We start from the raw sequence: 15,587 nt of genomic DNA, 5'->3' as shown, positions 1-15,587 counted from the left end.
AGCCTCCCACCCAGGCTGCTGCCACTGCCGACATCCTACCTAGGTTGCCTGCTCGTCTCCTCTTCAAGGCTGCCACTGCTGCCGCCTTGCCGAGGCATGTGGTGGCAGCGGGCAGTGTGAACGGCATGCAGTAGAGGACGGGGTGGAAGTATTCATGATGCAGTTCACTTAGTGCCACCTATCTGTGGAACTGCGCACCGCACAGTGTGAGGCGTATACATTTTTATTATATGTACTGGGGTGCTCTGCCACCCCCCACCCCCCAAGCATACACATACACACCAGGAACCTTCAAATACCCCCAGGTACACCCCAACCCCCACACACACCAGGCACTCCCAAACTCACCCACACAGGAATTCTGAAAAACACACTCACAAATGCACCTGCAGACACTCACAAATGCAACCCAGGTGCCCCCCTAGGCCCCCACTCCCTTGCCAACCCCCTCGCAATTCTCTCCAGTGCCTCCAGGCATTGGTGTGTGCTGGCTGCCATAGGCCCACTAATGCTTCTCGCTTGTTTCTGCACTTTGTCGCTGCTCCCACCACTGCCCTGCACTGCCACTTCCCTTTCAACAAATGGCACCGCAGCACAGCTCCACACAGCATGCCTAGGCTGCTTCCCCACCTAGGGCATTTACATGCATCCCACCAAGACTACCAACTCCACCACTTGCTCCCCAGCTCCTTGCCCTCCCCCTGGCCGCTTGCCTACTTGCTCCACACCTCCACACTCACTTCACTCGCTTGTTTGGTTACCTGCCCCCTCCAGCCATCCTTGCTTCCCTTAAGACCTCACCTTGCTTGCTGTTCTGCTGCTGTGCCGGGCCCTGCCCCTATGTGATGCTGTGTGTGACAGAGTGATGGCTTAGGAAAATATTATATAGTTAGATAGAAAAATCCTCATGGAAATTCATCAGCACTTTACTGCGAATTTCTCCTAATTAACATATTTTATATGCAGTTTTGACTAATGTACAGATTTTTGCGTGGGATTTCCCCTAATATAATGCATTTTGTATGTTATGTTCACTAACGTAATCATTTTTATGCACACTTTCCCCTATTATATGCATTTTTGTAAATATTACTTGGAGAACTGCATTGCCAAATTCAGAGAAGTGTGAATTTCAATGGACGGGTTTCAGTTTTCATATTGTTTCAGAAAGTGTGAATTATCTAAGTTTGCCTTTAAATGTGAGCTGAACTGAAATTCTCCCTCATCCCTATAACGCTTGTTCAAACCTAATTGTAGTGGGAGAGGACCATGGGGGCAGATTCACAGCTGGGGAGGGTCTACAATATAAGGCTTCTTTCCAGCTTAATTTCAGTGCCCGAGGGTGTCAAGGACTGCTGCCCCCCAAACCTTAGGGCCAGACCCTTGTTGGTATAGTAAATGCCAAATGACCATGATAAAACCAACCTTGCAAGATAGAATGCTGCCACCACTCTTTAAGTCCACTCCAGCACTGGCCAGGAGTCTCCCAAGCAGTACACTGGGTGTCTCTTGAGATTCAATGGAATGAGTTAAAAATTCTCTGCTCCTTGAGCCCCAAAGCCACTCAGTAGCAATTCAACAAATTGGTTAGAACTAGATTTAGTACCAAACTCTCATTCAAGAAACCATACCAAAATATAAGAGATGCATTAATAATTATTTAAAAACAGCAGTGTAAAAGAAAAACCCATATACTAGTAAGAATTATACAAATTAAAAAAAGTTAAGTGTACCAAAGTACACTCAGAGAATTATAGAACAAGAAATAAAACAACGAAGCTAATTTGCCGAACTCTAATACAAACCACATAGAGCAAATGATCCCATTAAACCATCAGGTAGCATAGGGATGCACACAGCTGACAAGATCCAAATTGTGAGACAAGATCTGAGGCATATAACAAAGCAACAAAATCACTTTTATAGAAGACCTAGCAATTAGGGCTGTGCTTTGTATTTGGCTGAGTCCCGAGCCAAATCAGGCCTCTTTGGAGGCATTTGGGTCTTGGCCGAGTAGGGTTGAGATAGTCCTGGACAGAGCTTGGAAAAATTACTTTTTTGAACTACAACTCCCATCAGCCCAATCCAGTGGCCATGCTGGCTGGGGCTGATGGGAGTTGTAGTTTAAAAAGTAACTTTTCCAAGCTCTGGTCCTGGATCTCTATGGGTCAGGTACAGTAGCCCAGAGTGATCTGGGGCTAACACGGGGTGAAGCATAGGGCAGAAAGAAGAGGCAGGTGTGCACAGGAAGGATGAAAAAGAGACAGGTAGATGCTTTTTGCCTACAGCCATACTACCTTGAACAAGCCTGATCTCGTCTGATCTCGGAAGCTAAGCAGGGTCAGTCCTGGTTAGTACTTGGATGAGAGACCACCTGAGAATACCAGGTGCTATAGGCTTAGAGGAAGGCAATGGTAAACCACCTCTGAATACTTCTTACCATGAAAACCCGATGAATTTTTTTTTTAAAGATTCATAGGGTCGCCATAAGTCATAATCAACTTGAAGGCATATAACAACAACAAAGGTGCTTTTTGCATCTGACCTCTCCCTCTCGCAAGGCCTCCCCAAGACCCACATGCCAAATCCCCTTCAAGAGTGGATTCCCTAAATGCAGAGTGTTGCGGCCCAGGTGCAAGGGGAGTTAGATCAGGGAGAGGAGTCAGATGAGGACAAGGTCGCTGGGGACGTTATGGGGGGGCTCTGTCAGGCTGCAGACTTCCTCGCCCATCTCTCCTGCTGAGGCAGATCCCGCCCCGTCTGTGAGTTCCCCGTCTGAGCCGTTGGGAAGTGACCCTCCGCGTGCACAAACCCCACCTTCGCCAGAATCTCCACCTGGCACTTCAAACTCTTCCCTGCCAACCAGTTTCCTGCTCCCTGAGGTCGTGCTGTCACCTAGGAAAACCCCACCGTTGGATGGGGTGTTGGAGGCTCGTCCCCCCTCACTCCGCACAAGAAGCTGCAAGAAGCAGGACTCACAGAGGGTGGAACTGCGGAGGAGCTGTCGGTTATGGGCGAAGTCCTTCCCTACTTAAGCAGGTGCCCACCCAGACTCCGGTGCTGAGTTAACTCTCCCCATATGCTGCAAAGATTGTTTAGGTAACTTAGCTAGGGAAAGTAGTGAGCTAGAGTAGCCAGGTTTATGAATCGCACTACTTTGGATGTAAACATCACCCTAATAAAACAAGAATTAAACCAAGCCTCGCCTCCGTCTCATGTCTCGGGCTCTGGGCAGGACACAAAGAAGCCGTTAGCAAAGGAGCGGTATCCTGCAGTAGGAATCATCTTGCTTATCGTCTGATAAGCCGGAGGATTCATCTGGTGTGGTGCCAGTTGCTGCTCATGCGCTGGTGGCTTTCCTGCATGCCTGGTAAGCAGAACAATTCCATCCTGTGCAGTGCTGGTTGCACCTGCCTGCTCTCAGTGGTGGTGATGGTGGGGAGGAGACTGTGACGCCCTTCCCTGGCTCTCAACGGCAGAGTATTATTCCTGTTCCAGGATTTATACGTCGCGTTAACAAATAAAAGTCTCTATGGGGAAAATGTCTTTCTTTGTTCCTCCGTCTGGTCACGTCACTGCAGTCCCAGCCACTTGCCTGGAAAGTCCATCGGCCAGTACATTGTCCTTGCCTTTTATGAACTGGAAGTCCACTTGATAGTCCTGTAGGGCCCAGGACCACCTCTGCAGCATAGTGTTATGGTTTTTCATAGTCTGCAACCATAACAAGGCCTGATGATCCATAGTCACTGTGAATCTTCGTCCCCACACGTATGGGCGCAACTTGTTCAGTCCCCACACGACCGCTAGGCACTCCTTCTGGACCGACGAATAGTTTTTCTCCCTCGGCGTCAGCTTGCGACTCAGGTACGCCACTGGATGTCTGGTGCCTTCTCTCTCCTGTAGCAAGACGACTCCCAGCGCCAGGTCCGACGCATCTGTAGCCACAATGAATGGTTGCTCATAGTCTGGTGCTATTAATATGGGTCCTTGGCACAAGGCTTGCTTCAGCAGATCAAAAGCCTTCTGACATTCATCCGTCCATACCACACGCTCAGAACACTTTTTCTTGGTCAATTCATGCAAGGGGATAGGCCACAATTGCACTGCCTCTACCTTGTTCCATAAGGGGGTGACTTTCCCACTCCCCACCCCATGTCCTACATAGATTACTTCACTCACAACTTTCCCATTCACACAGCACGGTACAGATCTGACTGGGGCATGCTCTCCAGTATCAATGGAATGTCTGGCTATACTGGTTCGGCCAGGTTTATTACTAAAGAGATTCCTATAAGTTTTCAAAACTCTCAGAATCTCTTCTTTTACTTCCTCCTTCACCTCCTCTGACCATTCCACTTGATCTACCCCTCCTTTGTCTTTGCTTTCCTGTACCAAATCTGGAAGTTCAGGCCCACTTCCCTCAGGGAATAAGGTAACTTGCAACACCTGTACATCCCTGGTATGGTAAGGCTTCAACATATTTACATGAACCACTTTGCTTTTGTTTAATTGGTCTGTGGTGATTACATACATCACTGTGTCAAGCCTTTCTCTGATGGTATATGGTCCTTCCCAGTTAGCCTGTAATTTGTCATGTTTCCTGGGTATGAACGCCATAACCATATCTCCCACATCATACACACGTTCTCTGGCTGTTCTGTCATACCAGTAACTTTGCTTCTCCTGTGCATGACTCAAATTCTCTTTTACTACTTCCATCCTTTGTTTCACTGGTTCACATTCACCTTTTCTTTCAGCAGGCATCCACAGTCTATATAAAATCCCATTCTCACACACAACTTGATTCCTCAGTTTGTCAGTGAAAGGAATCTGTTGGGTCAGAGCTTGTTCCTTTATCTGCTTCAAACTTATATCTTGATGCAGCTCTTCCCTGAATTGCTCTGTCTCTTCCCCAGAGAACAGCTGATACAGTTTGTCTCCTTCAGCAGGCCTGCTAGTGGTTGCTATGGTGACCTGAGGCTGGTTAACAGATTCCACCCTGTTTGTTTCAGCCCCCCTTAATATGGCTTCTTTTTCTCTGCCAATTTGCTGTCTGGTCACTACATAGATCTTTCCTTGGGCGCCCATTACATCTCTTCCCAGTATTACTGGTTCTTGTTGCTGGGCATTAATGCCTACTTTATATTGGCCCTCTTGGCCTCTCCAAGTCATTTCCACCAGGGCCACAGGCAAACTTTCTGGTTGACCCCTCACTCCTTGGACAGTCACAGTTTCCTGAGGTAATATTACCTCAGATTTTATTAAATCTGGCCTCAGTAATGTCTGAGCGGCACCAGTATCAAGCAATGCCCAATAATTTGCCCCTTGTACACTCACTTCCTCTCTCAGACTTGAATCAAGGTCTGTTACTTCTGTCCAGTTTATCTGGCAGAACTGAACCTTTTTCGCTGTTTCTAAAGCCTTGGGCTCTGTTTTCACTGCCCTTGTCTGAGCAGGATTACTAATGTGGTTGGCAACCTCACATTGAAAACGTAGGTGCCCCGGTCTACCACATTTGTAGCATAATTTCTCCTCACTTTTAGGGTACACAGATCCACTCTGGGGTGTCCTGTGCCCTTCAGATTTTACTGGAGGACTCACTCGCTGTGGTACCACATCCCTTCTGCCAGCATTATATGGTCTGGGTTTAAAATCTCTTGATGTTTTCCCCACCCAGCCAGTTCTGTTGGAGGCGAAGTGATCCGCCATCTCTGCGGCCTCCTGCACCGATGTAGGGGAACGGTCTTTGACCAGGAGCCTTATTTCTGGTGGTAACTGATGGTATAATTGATCCAATATCATGAGGTTTTTCACCTCCTCCACAGACTGAGCTTTTGCACTTGTCAGCCATTTCCCAAATATGTCCATCAGTTTTGCCCCCAGCTCCACGAAAGACCTCCGTGTCTGTATCTGGCAGTTTCTGAAAAGCTTTCTAAAATGATCAGGCCCCAGTCTGAATCTTTTAAACACTGCTTCTTTGAATTTAGCATAGGTGACGGGCCTGTCTGAGGGGAAATATTGGTATACCTCAGCCAATTCCCCTTTAATCAGGTTTGATAAATACTGCATGTATTTATCTTCAGGTAGCCCCCACAACTGAGCTGCTTTTTCAAAGGTGCTGAGGTAAATTTGAGGATCTTGACCAGGCTCATAGACAGCAAAGTCCTTTGGAGTAATTTTTATTTTTGCTCCATCTCTGTCCTTTCTTGTTTCATCAGAATGAAACTTCTCTCTTTCATATTTTAACTTTTCTACTTGTAATTCGGCATCCACTGCTCGTTGCTTCTCCCTCTCCTCAAACCCCATTCTCAACTTCTCAGTTTCCAACTCCCTCTGTTTGTCTTTTTCCTCAGCCTCAAAGACCTGCTGTTTGTCTTTTTCCTCAGCCTCTATCCTCATTCTCTCAGTTTCCACCCTTAATCTCTCAGCTTCCAACTCCCTCTGCTTGTCTTTTTCCTCAGCCTCCCATCTTAACTTCTCTCTCAAGTACTCTATATAAGCGGGATTGCTTAAGTATCCTTCTGGGGTCTCTTCTCTGACAGGTTGTTTTTGCTGGGCAGTAGCAAATCCTATAAGTGCTACCCTCAATTCATCTACCCCTTTACCCTCGTGAGGTAAATTGAATGTTATGCACTTCTCCACCAGCTCCTCTCTTTTCTTTTTTATGTATTCAGCCATGGTGTTTGAGTTCACTCACTCTTTGCCACACACTCTTTGCCAGTCACTCTCACAAGAAATCTTGTTTTGTTATTTCTGTCTGCCACACCACTGTTAAGGATTCTCTAGTATTCGTACCACTGCTACAGCCAACACCTGTGACGTAGTCTCCTTTGTTCGTATCTGGATTCTCTGTTGTTCGTATCCCACCGCTACTGCCACCACCTCTGATGCCCTTCCCTGGCTCTCCCTGTCAGGTTCCTACCTGCGCGTGGCTACTGCCTGTCACTAGGCACCACCAGGGACTCCACCAGTCCGGACTGTCCTTTTTTTATTGTTTCTCTCCCCGCTCTAGCAGAGATCTCAACAGATCCCCCTCCTAGGCAACCACCAGTCACTCACGTCCTAATACTAGTATTCCCAGAGACTCTGAATACTGGTATTGTTATTCTCTTCACCGCTGCCACCATTTGTTACAGTTTCCCTTCAGCCTTGGTCATTACCTTACCCTCTCTTCTGGTCTGTGAAACCCCAGCCAAGGATCAGGCCTTTGGTAAACCAAATTAAGTATTTATTAAAGATAACAAAGCTAACAAGATTAACAAGATTTCTTCTTAAGGCACATAAGCATATGGTTTTACTCAATACTAATCTGAACTCCACCCCCCTCCTTCTCCACTCTCTCCTGGCAAACAACTCTCTAAACCCCACCAAGAAACCCACTCAGTTCACCTCATCCACCACCACCACCTCCCAGATTCCACTGTCTCTCTTCCTTTTATACGTTCAGCCATTTTAAACACTCAGCCAATCATCTAGCATTCTACTGCCCATTCACTCCCCCTCCTCTTTCACTCCACTTACCATGTATCTTCTAAACAACCAACACTTACCATATATACATTAATATAGGAACATCACAGAGACATAGCATCTTCTTCCCCCTGATGATGTTTTTAATTTTAGAAAACCCTTAGTCCCCCAATTAACTTTGGGGATGAATCCAGAGTGGGGGAGGTGGTCCCATCTTTGGGACAGGGCAGATTGGCCCTCCTCGGGTCCCACAGATTGCGGCCAAGAGGTGTATAGGAGGCCTGTGCACAGCCCTACTAGCAAGACCAAGCCAACTCTTTCAGCCGCTCAAGAGGACTAGTTGACTGGAACTTTCCAGAACTTGGGTGTATGTGAGATCTCACCACAGAGGCATTTCTTCCAATTAGCAAAACTGTCACAGTGGCCTTGAAGTCTAGCTCATACCAGATAACACAGGCACAAGGATGAGCTCACAGACTATTAGTGGGATTTTTTTTACTCTGGTCTCTCTCTGTCTCGCTCTCTCTCCCCAGAAGTCTGGGCAAGGGAACCATTTTTCTGAACCAAATAAATCTTTTCTTGACAGAGGGGACCTCAAGGGCATGTATTGGTGGCCTATGACAAGGGATGGAAAGATCTCTCAATTTAACTTCTCTCGGTTTCTAATTTTTCCAATCTGTAATTCAGTTGTCCACATTTCTGTAGCAATCTGCGATTTTTTAATTTAAAAATCCCTCATGAAAGTTCTTCAATTTTTTATCGAGAATTTCCCTAATAAACACATTTTGTATGCAATTTTGATAAATGTACCCATTTCTCATAATATAATGTCTTTTATATGTTATTTTCACTAATACATTCATTTTTATACACATTTATATGCATTTTTATAAATATTGTTCTCTAAGCTGCATTGTGAACTTTGGATAAGTGCAAATTTCAAAGGATGGTTGTATTTTGGTTCTAGTGTTTTGGAAAGTGAGAATCTGATAGATTTGGCTTTAAAATGTGAACTGAATTGAAGTTTTTCCCCATTCCTACCTATGACATAAAACATCCTTTCCTGTGTAACCCTATTGGACCCATTCAGACACTTAGGATGCAATCCTAAGCATACAACTTACTTGGGAACAAGTGCATTGAATGCATGCAGTGAAAATTGCTTTTAAGTAAACATACTATGCAGTTACATAGGCAAACAGGTGAGCACACCTGCCTCTTCAGGGTTTGTAGGACCATTGAGGAGGTAGGTATGCTCGTCCCTTTTTTTTTCTTCACACAGTAGGATTGTGTAGTTACCTAAGTGGTGAGAACCATCACATGGTGGGAGAGCAGGCACACCCTGTTCTCCCCTCACCATGTAAATAATGTCAGATGTGGTGCAGGATTGGGAAGATTGCTCAGATTGGGTCTCTATGCAATCAGGCATTTGCGTGGAGCATATATATCATATATATGATTACTTCTGTCAGGGGGGAGAGGTGGGGAGGGGCACGGCAACTGCTCCCTCAAGTAAAGATATCTGGGTAAGCGCTTGAGCCAGGTTGCAGACCTGATTGATTGATTCTCCCTCAATTATTCGAGGGAGTATGTGTTTGCAACAAAACATGTACATGTTTGGTTTTTTAATTCCAGTTTGACTGCTGGTAGAAATACAAGTATCCAGGCAGAAACAGAAGCCCAATGTGTTTATATATATAAAAATCCCCTCCAGCAATGACTTTGGAGATCTTGATAGCATGGTCAGCGGTCAAATGTTTTCATGCTTCATTTCTCTTGTTCCTCTGACAGGTACATGTGACAATGCTAAAGCTATGAGTGGAATTTTAATGAGGAAGTTTGAAGAAGTGGGCGGCTCCTCAGTCTTCTCTGTGTGGGAATCGGATGATGAAGTTTCTAACGGCAAAAGCGCTGATGATGGTGATAGTGTCAATCTGTCCACTTCAAATCATTTTATTCGTAAGTACCAGATGCCAGGCAAGGAGGATCCAAGCTCTTTTTTAAAGTGATTTTTTAATAGAAATGTTTTCACTTTGGATATTTTTTTACCCACCTAATTGTAATTGTTATATAAAACAAATATAGGACATCCAGCATTTAAGTCTGTACTTTAAAGCTTCTAATCAAAGTGAGAAATTTCCCAGGATTAAGAAAAATCCAAAAAGGTGGGTACAGTCAAGAGCTATGAAAATTATCGTTTCCGTCCTGCACCCAATATACTTTGATGGTATGTAAATTGTAGCAATAAGCATTTCTTTTGAACAAGCCTGTTGTTAGCTGTGTAAAAGTTTTGTGATCAGTGATCAGCCTTACTTTTAACAAAGTAATTGATTGATTAAACTTATTAATGTTAACACTTTACAGAGCAATCCAAACCTGCAATGTATTTATTTTGTACATTAATGCTAAGTCCACCATTTCCCCTTCCATTGGTCCCAAATCTAAAAAGAAAAAAAACCTCTGTAAAAAGGGGAGAAATGCCCCCCTCCAATGTTCCTATTATCTCCTGCCGGACAGGGCTTTGGATTTGGCAGTTCCTCCACCCTTCCCACATTGTCTTTGGATTCATCTATCTGTACCTGAACATAGCTGATTTTCTTTGTTTTTCATAATATGCAATAAAGACAATTTTTCCAGTAAAACAACACACTGATTTTTCCCTAATGGGCAAATTGTTCTCTTAAATTAAAAATCATCTTTTCACAAAGGTTAAAACATCTCTACATAAAATACACAATAACCAATTACTTAACTACCTACCTATTCATAGACTGTTTCCTTCAGCCCCACATTCCAATAGATTTGTAAAGTTAACATCATAATTTACAGGTGGCATCTATATTATTAAAATACTTTTAGATAGGGAAGACTTTCACCAATGTCATCTAATAGTGAGTTCTTTCAGAAAATGACCTTACAGCTTTTCTATCCCTGGCCTGGAAAGATGGAATTTGGAGATATCAAGAATCTTCCTAAAAACTCCACTTCCTTTACATAAGACATTGCAAATGCACATGTTACAACTTGTTCCCTATTGTTTTACCATGAAGTCAAGTTGTCATTCTGTCACCAGCCAATCTGTTTATTACTGGTCAACTTTTGTCCTGATGTTAGGATGATTGCCCTTAATTCTACAAATGAGATAGATAATTTTTAAAGTCTGCAGTTATTATTTGTAGATTTTCAAAAATAGTCTATAGCTTTAGGTTGCCCGTTTTTTAAAATCTAACATACCTAATTAAAACAACTGAGTATTTTGTTAGGGTATGCCATCCTATATACTCACAAAAGCTTGCTGTGGGGTTTTATAAGCTGATATAAATACAATTGAGGTATTTCTGCATCCCATCTGGAGGGGGGGGAAAAGGGAAATGGTTCTTGCTGCATTGCACACAGTGAAGCATGTTGATTGTAACAGCGACTGATATTTTGCGTTTAATACCACAGTGCTTTTAGATCTCAGAAACGACTTGGCTTTCTACTTAAATTCACCCAAGCATTTCCAACACAAAACCCCAGGCTAGTGAGTGATTTCCCAGCAGATCTTCCCCATTATGCCATTGCTATGTCATGACTGGCTTTCCACTTTTTGCAGTTTCCATGACAACCATGATCTTTGATCTGCAAAGAATAATAATGCATCACTAAGAGGTATAAAACATTTTTGGAACGTAAAGTGTGGTTCCCTCAAAGGAATAGATTGCAGACAGCAGGGCACTTATCATTAATCAGTACTATAATTGCAAGAACGCTGTATAAATATGAATTCTTGTTGATGGCAGACAGCAAACCACATCCACTAATTTTCTAGGCTTCACGGAAAAACACAAAAAATATATGGGGAGCCTTGTTACAATACCAACATCGTTAGCTGGCATTCAGCTAGTGCTGCTAGTTGCTACTAATACTACTAATAGTACTGAAAGGACAGCATAAAGGAGAGGCTTTGGTGCAAAAATAAGACCAAATTGAGAAGGATTAAAGAAGCAACTGGGACATGTTGACAAGGGGTAGTAGATAGGGTAGCAGATGAAACAGGTGATGTTTGCCAAGTGTACTGGGGGGGATTTGCTTATTCAAGACCACTTCTATACTGCTTAACATATTAAAATAGCTCTAAGTGGTGTGCAAATTTAAAAAAAAATTACAAAAATATACAATAAAACTATCAATGTGAACTACTAAGAACAGCAGTGAAAAGTACAGAAATTTGATAAAACATTATAACATACAGAAGACAGGGGCCAGGTTTAATGATCAGGGAAAGCCTAGGTGAAAAGGCACATCTTCAAAAAAAATGACTGAAGCAGGTAACCAATCATAATGATAAAGGCAGCATCATACCATGCAGTGTTAACCACAGGCACTACTCAAGTGATCAGGTACAAAGAAGGCCAGGCATCCTGATACAAGCTCAGTGGCTCTAGACTTGAAAGGGCCCTCAGCTCTGGGCCCTCTGTGGTGACAGTACTCCTCTGATTTATACTGTGTGATGGCAACACTCCTATGATCAGTGCCATTGAGGGCTGAATGCCCTGAAATGATGCTATGTTGGGGACATGGTGGCAAATTTAAAATAGCTGCCTGGCACTGAGTGTCAGGGGGAAAAAATAAGGATGGTGGTAGGCAGGACACATGGTAGGCCCTGATGGGATGTTGGGGATCCAGCAACTGCCAAAGAATGCTGTGTGGTGACACTGGGCCTGTACATGCTTGTGGAAAGTTGCAAATTAACAACTTCTTCTACCCAAGGATAGTTGTTGACAAGTTGTTATGAAAGGTCTTGCTTCTTGTGGTGAATGACCTTGACAAATGCCTGCCACCATGAGCATACTGCAATGTGACTGAAACGGTCCAAACCTGGGCCTTGGTGCACTTCCTACTGTTATTCTTAGGCACAACAAATGAATGGTGTGTTGTTACTTTAAATAGAAAGCCTCCAGACTCCTTGCCCATCTCTACCCTTGAACTATCCGAACCCCTGTTGCAGGCCTGTGTTTAGAGCCCCTCCAGAGAGTTATGTATAACCCTGTTTAATAAGCTTGTGATGTTACCAATATCTGTGTGGAGGAGGCTGAATTCGAAAGGCAAGGTTCAACAGGCAAAACAGATAATAGTCAGGCCCTAGAGACCTTAGGCCTTGTCATGCTCTTCCCATTGTCAATAAGGATCTTGTTGCCACTTGAATAATGTATCCAGCATGTTCCAGAGATATCATCAGGACTATATTCACCAAGAGTCTTCCCTGCAATCTTCACCCCCCCCAACTAGTTATACTGCCAAAATTTGTAACTAATTGATCCTTTGTCGAATCTAGCATGTTTGTAATTCCCAACTGTATAATGAACCTTGACTTTAATGTCACAAATTTGAACATTTTCGTAATTCAAACCAAGATTGATTACTAATTCATGTCTGTCTTCTCACCCTGCACAGTCTGCATAGTTGGCTTGACTAAGCAGCCAAACTCAGATCTTGCTCAGTTGCAAATGCCGAGATGTTGGTTGCTGTTGCCCTTTAGTAACTAAACATTTTTTTAAAAAAATCCTGTTTGCAGTTCTGCTTCTGCTCATTCTGCTTCTCATGCCGCCCGACAAGATCAGCCACACAGGGCCTTCTCTCAATCCTGCCAACAAAAACAGCCAGATTGGCGGGTACAAGAGAGAGGGCATTCTCAGTGGTGGCCCCCACTCTTTGGAACTCCCTCCCACAAGATCTCCGGCACGCCTCTTCTCTAAATGTGTTTCGGAAAGCCTTAAAGACCTGGCTCTTTCAGCAGGCCTTCGGGGTATCCGGGGAGGGTTAAATGTTATAACTGAAATGCCTCCTGCCCAGTTTTAATATTGTTGCTGCAGATGTGTTGTTTTTATATTGTATTACTGTATTTTATCAATTGTATTTTAACAATTTTGTAAGTCGCCTAGAGTGGCCATTGGCCAGATAGGCGACGAAGAAATTAAATTTATTATTATTATTATTATTACAATCCCTGCCTCTGCTTATGGCTCCATGTTGATATTCAATTGTCAATATACCATGTGTTATCAGTCAATAAGAGAAGAATGTGTTGTGATGCATGTGATAGAAAAAGCACATGTGACATGTTCCTAACTTTGATAGTGTACATGTGCAAAACTTCAGAGATGCTTCAATATCTGGTAATACTGGAGAACTTTTGTTTGGGTTTATAATGTTGGATTTATAACTTTGATAACAAATCATTTCTTTACCGTCTTTATAGACCACCCTCCACCTGAAGGTCCCAGGGCAGAAATATGTAACAGTTAAACCAAAGTTCAACACTAAGATTAAAACAAGCCAACATAAATTCCATGCAAATAAAATAGCAGCAGCAATTAAAACCCTATTCAGTGTACCTCACCCATCCCGAAAATCCTGAGCAAAGGGATGCATTTTCACCCAACTATAAAATGGCAGGAATGTCATAGCAAGTTGTTCTTCAGAGGGAATGGCATTCCAGAGGTATGGGGTCACCAGTGAGAAAGCCTGCCCACAGGACTCCATCCCATGGATCTCATTGGGTGTGGGGAGCACTAACAGAGATTCCCCTGCAGATTTAGCACATGGACAGGATAATATGGGAGAAGACGTTATTTGAGATACTAGGGACCTACTTGGCTTTAAATCTCAACATAAACACCTTAAATCTGGCCTGGAAAACACTAAGCAACTAGTATAATTGTTTCAAAATTGGTGTTATATTTGAATGTCCCCAGCACCCTGGCAACTGCATTTTGTACTAAGTGCAACTTCTTGACCTTTTTCGATGGCAGTCTCACATAGAGCACATTGCAGTTCTTGGTGAAGCAGCGGTGGGATACGAACAAAGGAGACTACGTCACAGGTGTTGGCTGTAACGGTGGTACGAATACTAGAGAATCCCTAACAGTGGTGTGACAAACAGAAATAACAAAACAAGATTATTTGTGAGAGTGACTGGCAAAGAGTGTGTGGCAAAGAGTGAGTGAACTCAAACACCATGGCTGAATATATAAAAATGAAAAGAGAGGAGCTGGTGGAGAAGTGCATAACATTCAATTTACCTCACGAGGGTAAAGGGGTAGATGAATTGAGGGTAACACTTATAGGATTTGCAACTGCCCAGCAAAAACAACCTGTCAGGGAAGAGACCCCAGAAGGATATTTAAGCAATCCCGCTTATATAGAGTACTTGAGAGAGAAGTTAAGATGGGAGGCTGAGGAAAAAGACAAGCAGAGGGAGTTGGAAGCTGAGAGATTGAGGGTGGATAGGTGGTGAACGTTGGAGTGGATGTTGATAGGTTGTTTTGGTGGGTTTGAGAGAGTTGTTTGTCAGGAGAGCGTGGAGAAGGAGGGGGGTAGAGTTCGGATTAGTATTAGATAAAACCATATGCTTATGTGTCTTATGAAGTAATCTTGTTATCTTTGTTATCTGTGTTATTTAATAAATACTTAATTTGGTTTACCAAAGGCCTGATCCTTGGCTGGGGTTTCACAGACCAGAAGGGAGGGTGAGGTAAATAACCAAGGCTGAAGGGAAACTATAACAAATGGTGGCAGCGGGGAAGGGAACATGTGAGGCGTCCTTCCCTGGCTCTCCCTGTCAGGTTCCTACCTGCTCGTGGTTACTGCCTGTCACTAGGCACCACCAGGGACTCCACCAGTCTGGACTGTCCTCTCTTTTGGTTTCTCTCCCCGCTCTAGCATAGATCTCAACAGATCCCCCTGCTAGGCAGCACCACCAGTCACGTCCTATAACCAGTAGTCCCAGAGACTCTGCCTGAGTCTCCCTCAATTAGGTTACCTCTGTGACTGCGTGCTTAAGCTGTCCCAATCCCTTTGATTTACTCAGACTGCTTATAATTCTGGTTTGCTCTGAATACTGGTATTGTTATTCTCTTCCCCGCTGCCACCATTTGTTATAGTTTCCCTTCAGCCTTGGTTATTTACCTCACCCTCCCTTCTGGTCTGTGAAACCCCAGCCAAGGATCAGGCCTTTGGTAAACCAAATTAAGTATTTATTAAATAACACAGATAGCAAAGATAACAAGATTACTTCATAAGGCACATAAGCATATGGTTTTATCTAATACTAATCCGAACTCTACCCCCCTCCT

General features: G+C 43.7%; 1 protein-coding gene and 1 pseudogene across 1 annotated transcript in view; both read left to right on the top strand.

The window, feature by feature from the left end:
• CSRNP3 (cysteine and serine rich nuclear protein 3) overlaps positions 1-15,587 on the top strand; it is a 130,339-nt gene that overhangs the window by 34,314 nt on the left and 80,438 nt on the right. The window contains exon 2 of the mRNA XM_061612928.1: positions 9,262-9,429. Within this exon, the coding sequence (XP_061468912.1) occupies positions 9,285-9,429 (145 nt within the window). The 5' untranslated portion in view covers positions 9,262-9,284. The remainder of the gene's footprint in view (positions 1-9,261; positions 9,430-15,587) is intronic.
• LOC133378477 (5S ribosomal RNA) lies at positions 2,281-2,399 on the top strand (annotated as a pseudogene).

This window comes from Rhineura floridana, chromosome 2 (assembly GCF_030035675.1).
Source record: "Rhineura floridana isolate rRhiFlo1 chromosome 2, rRhiFlo1.hap2, whole genome shotgun sequence".
NCBI classification, from domain to species: domain Eukaryota; kingdom Metazoa; phylum Chordata; class Lepidosauria; order Squamata; family Rhineuridae; genus Rhineura; species Rhineura floridana.
This window is presented reverse-complemented; position numbering and strand designations above follow the sequence as displayed.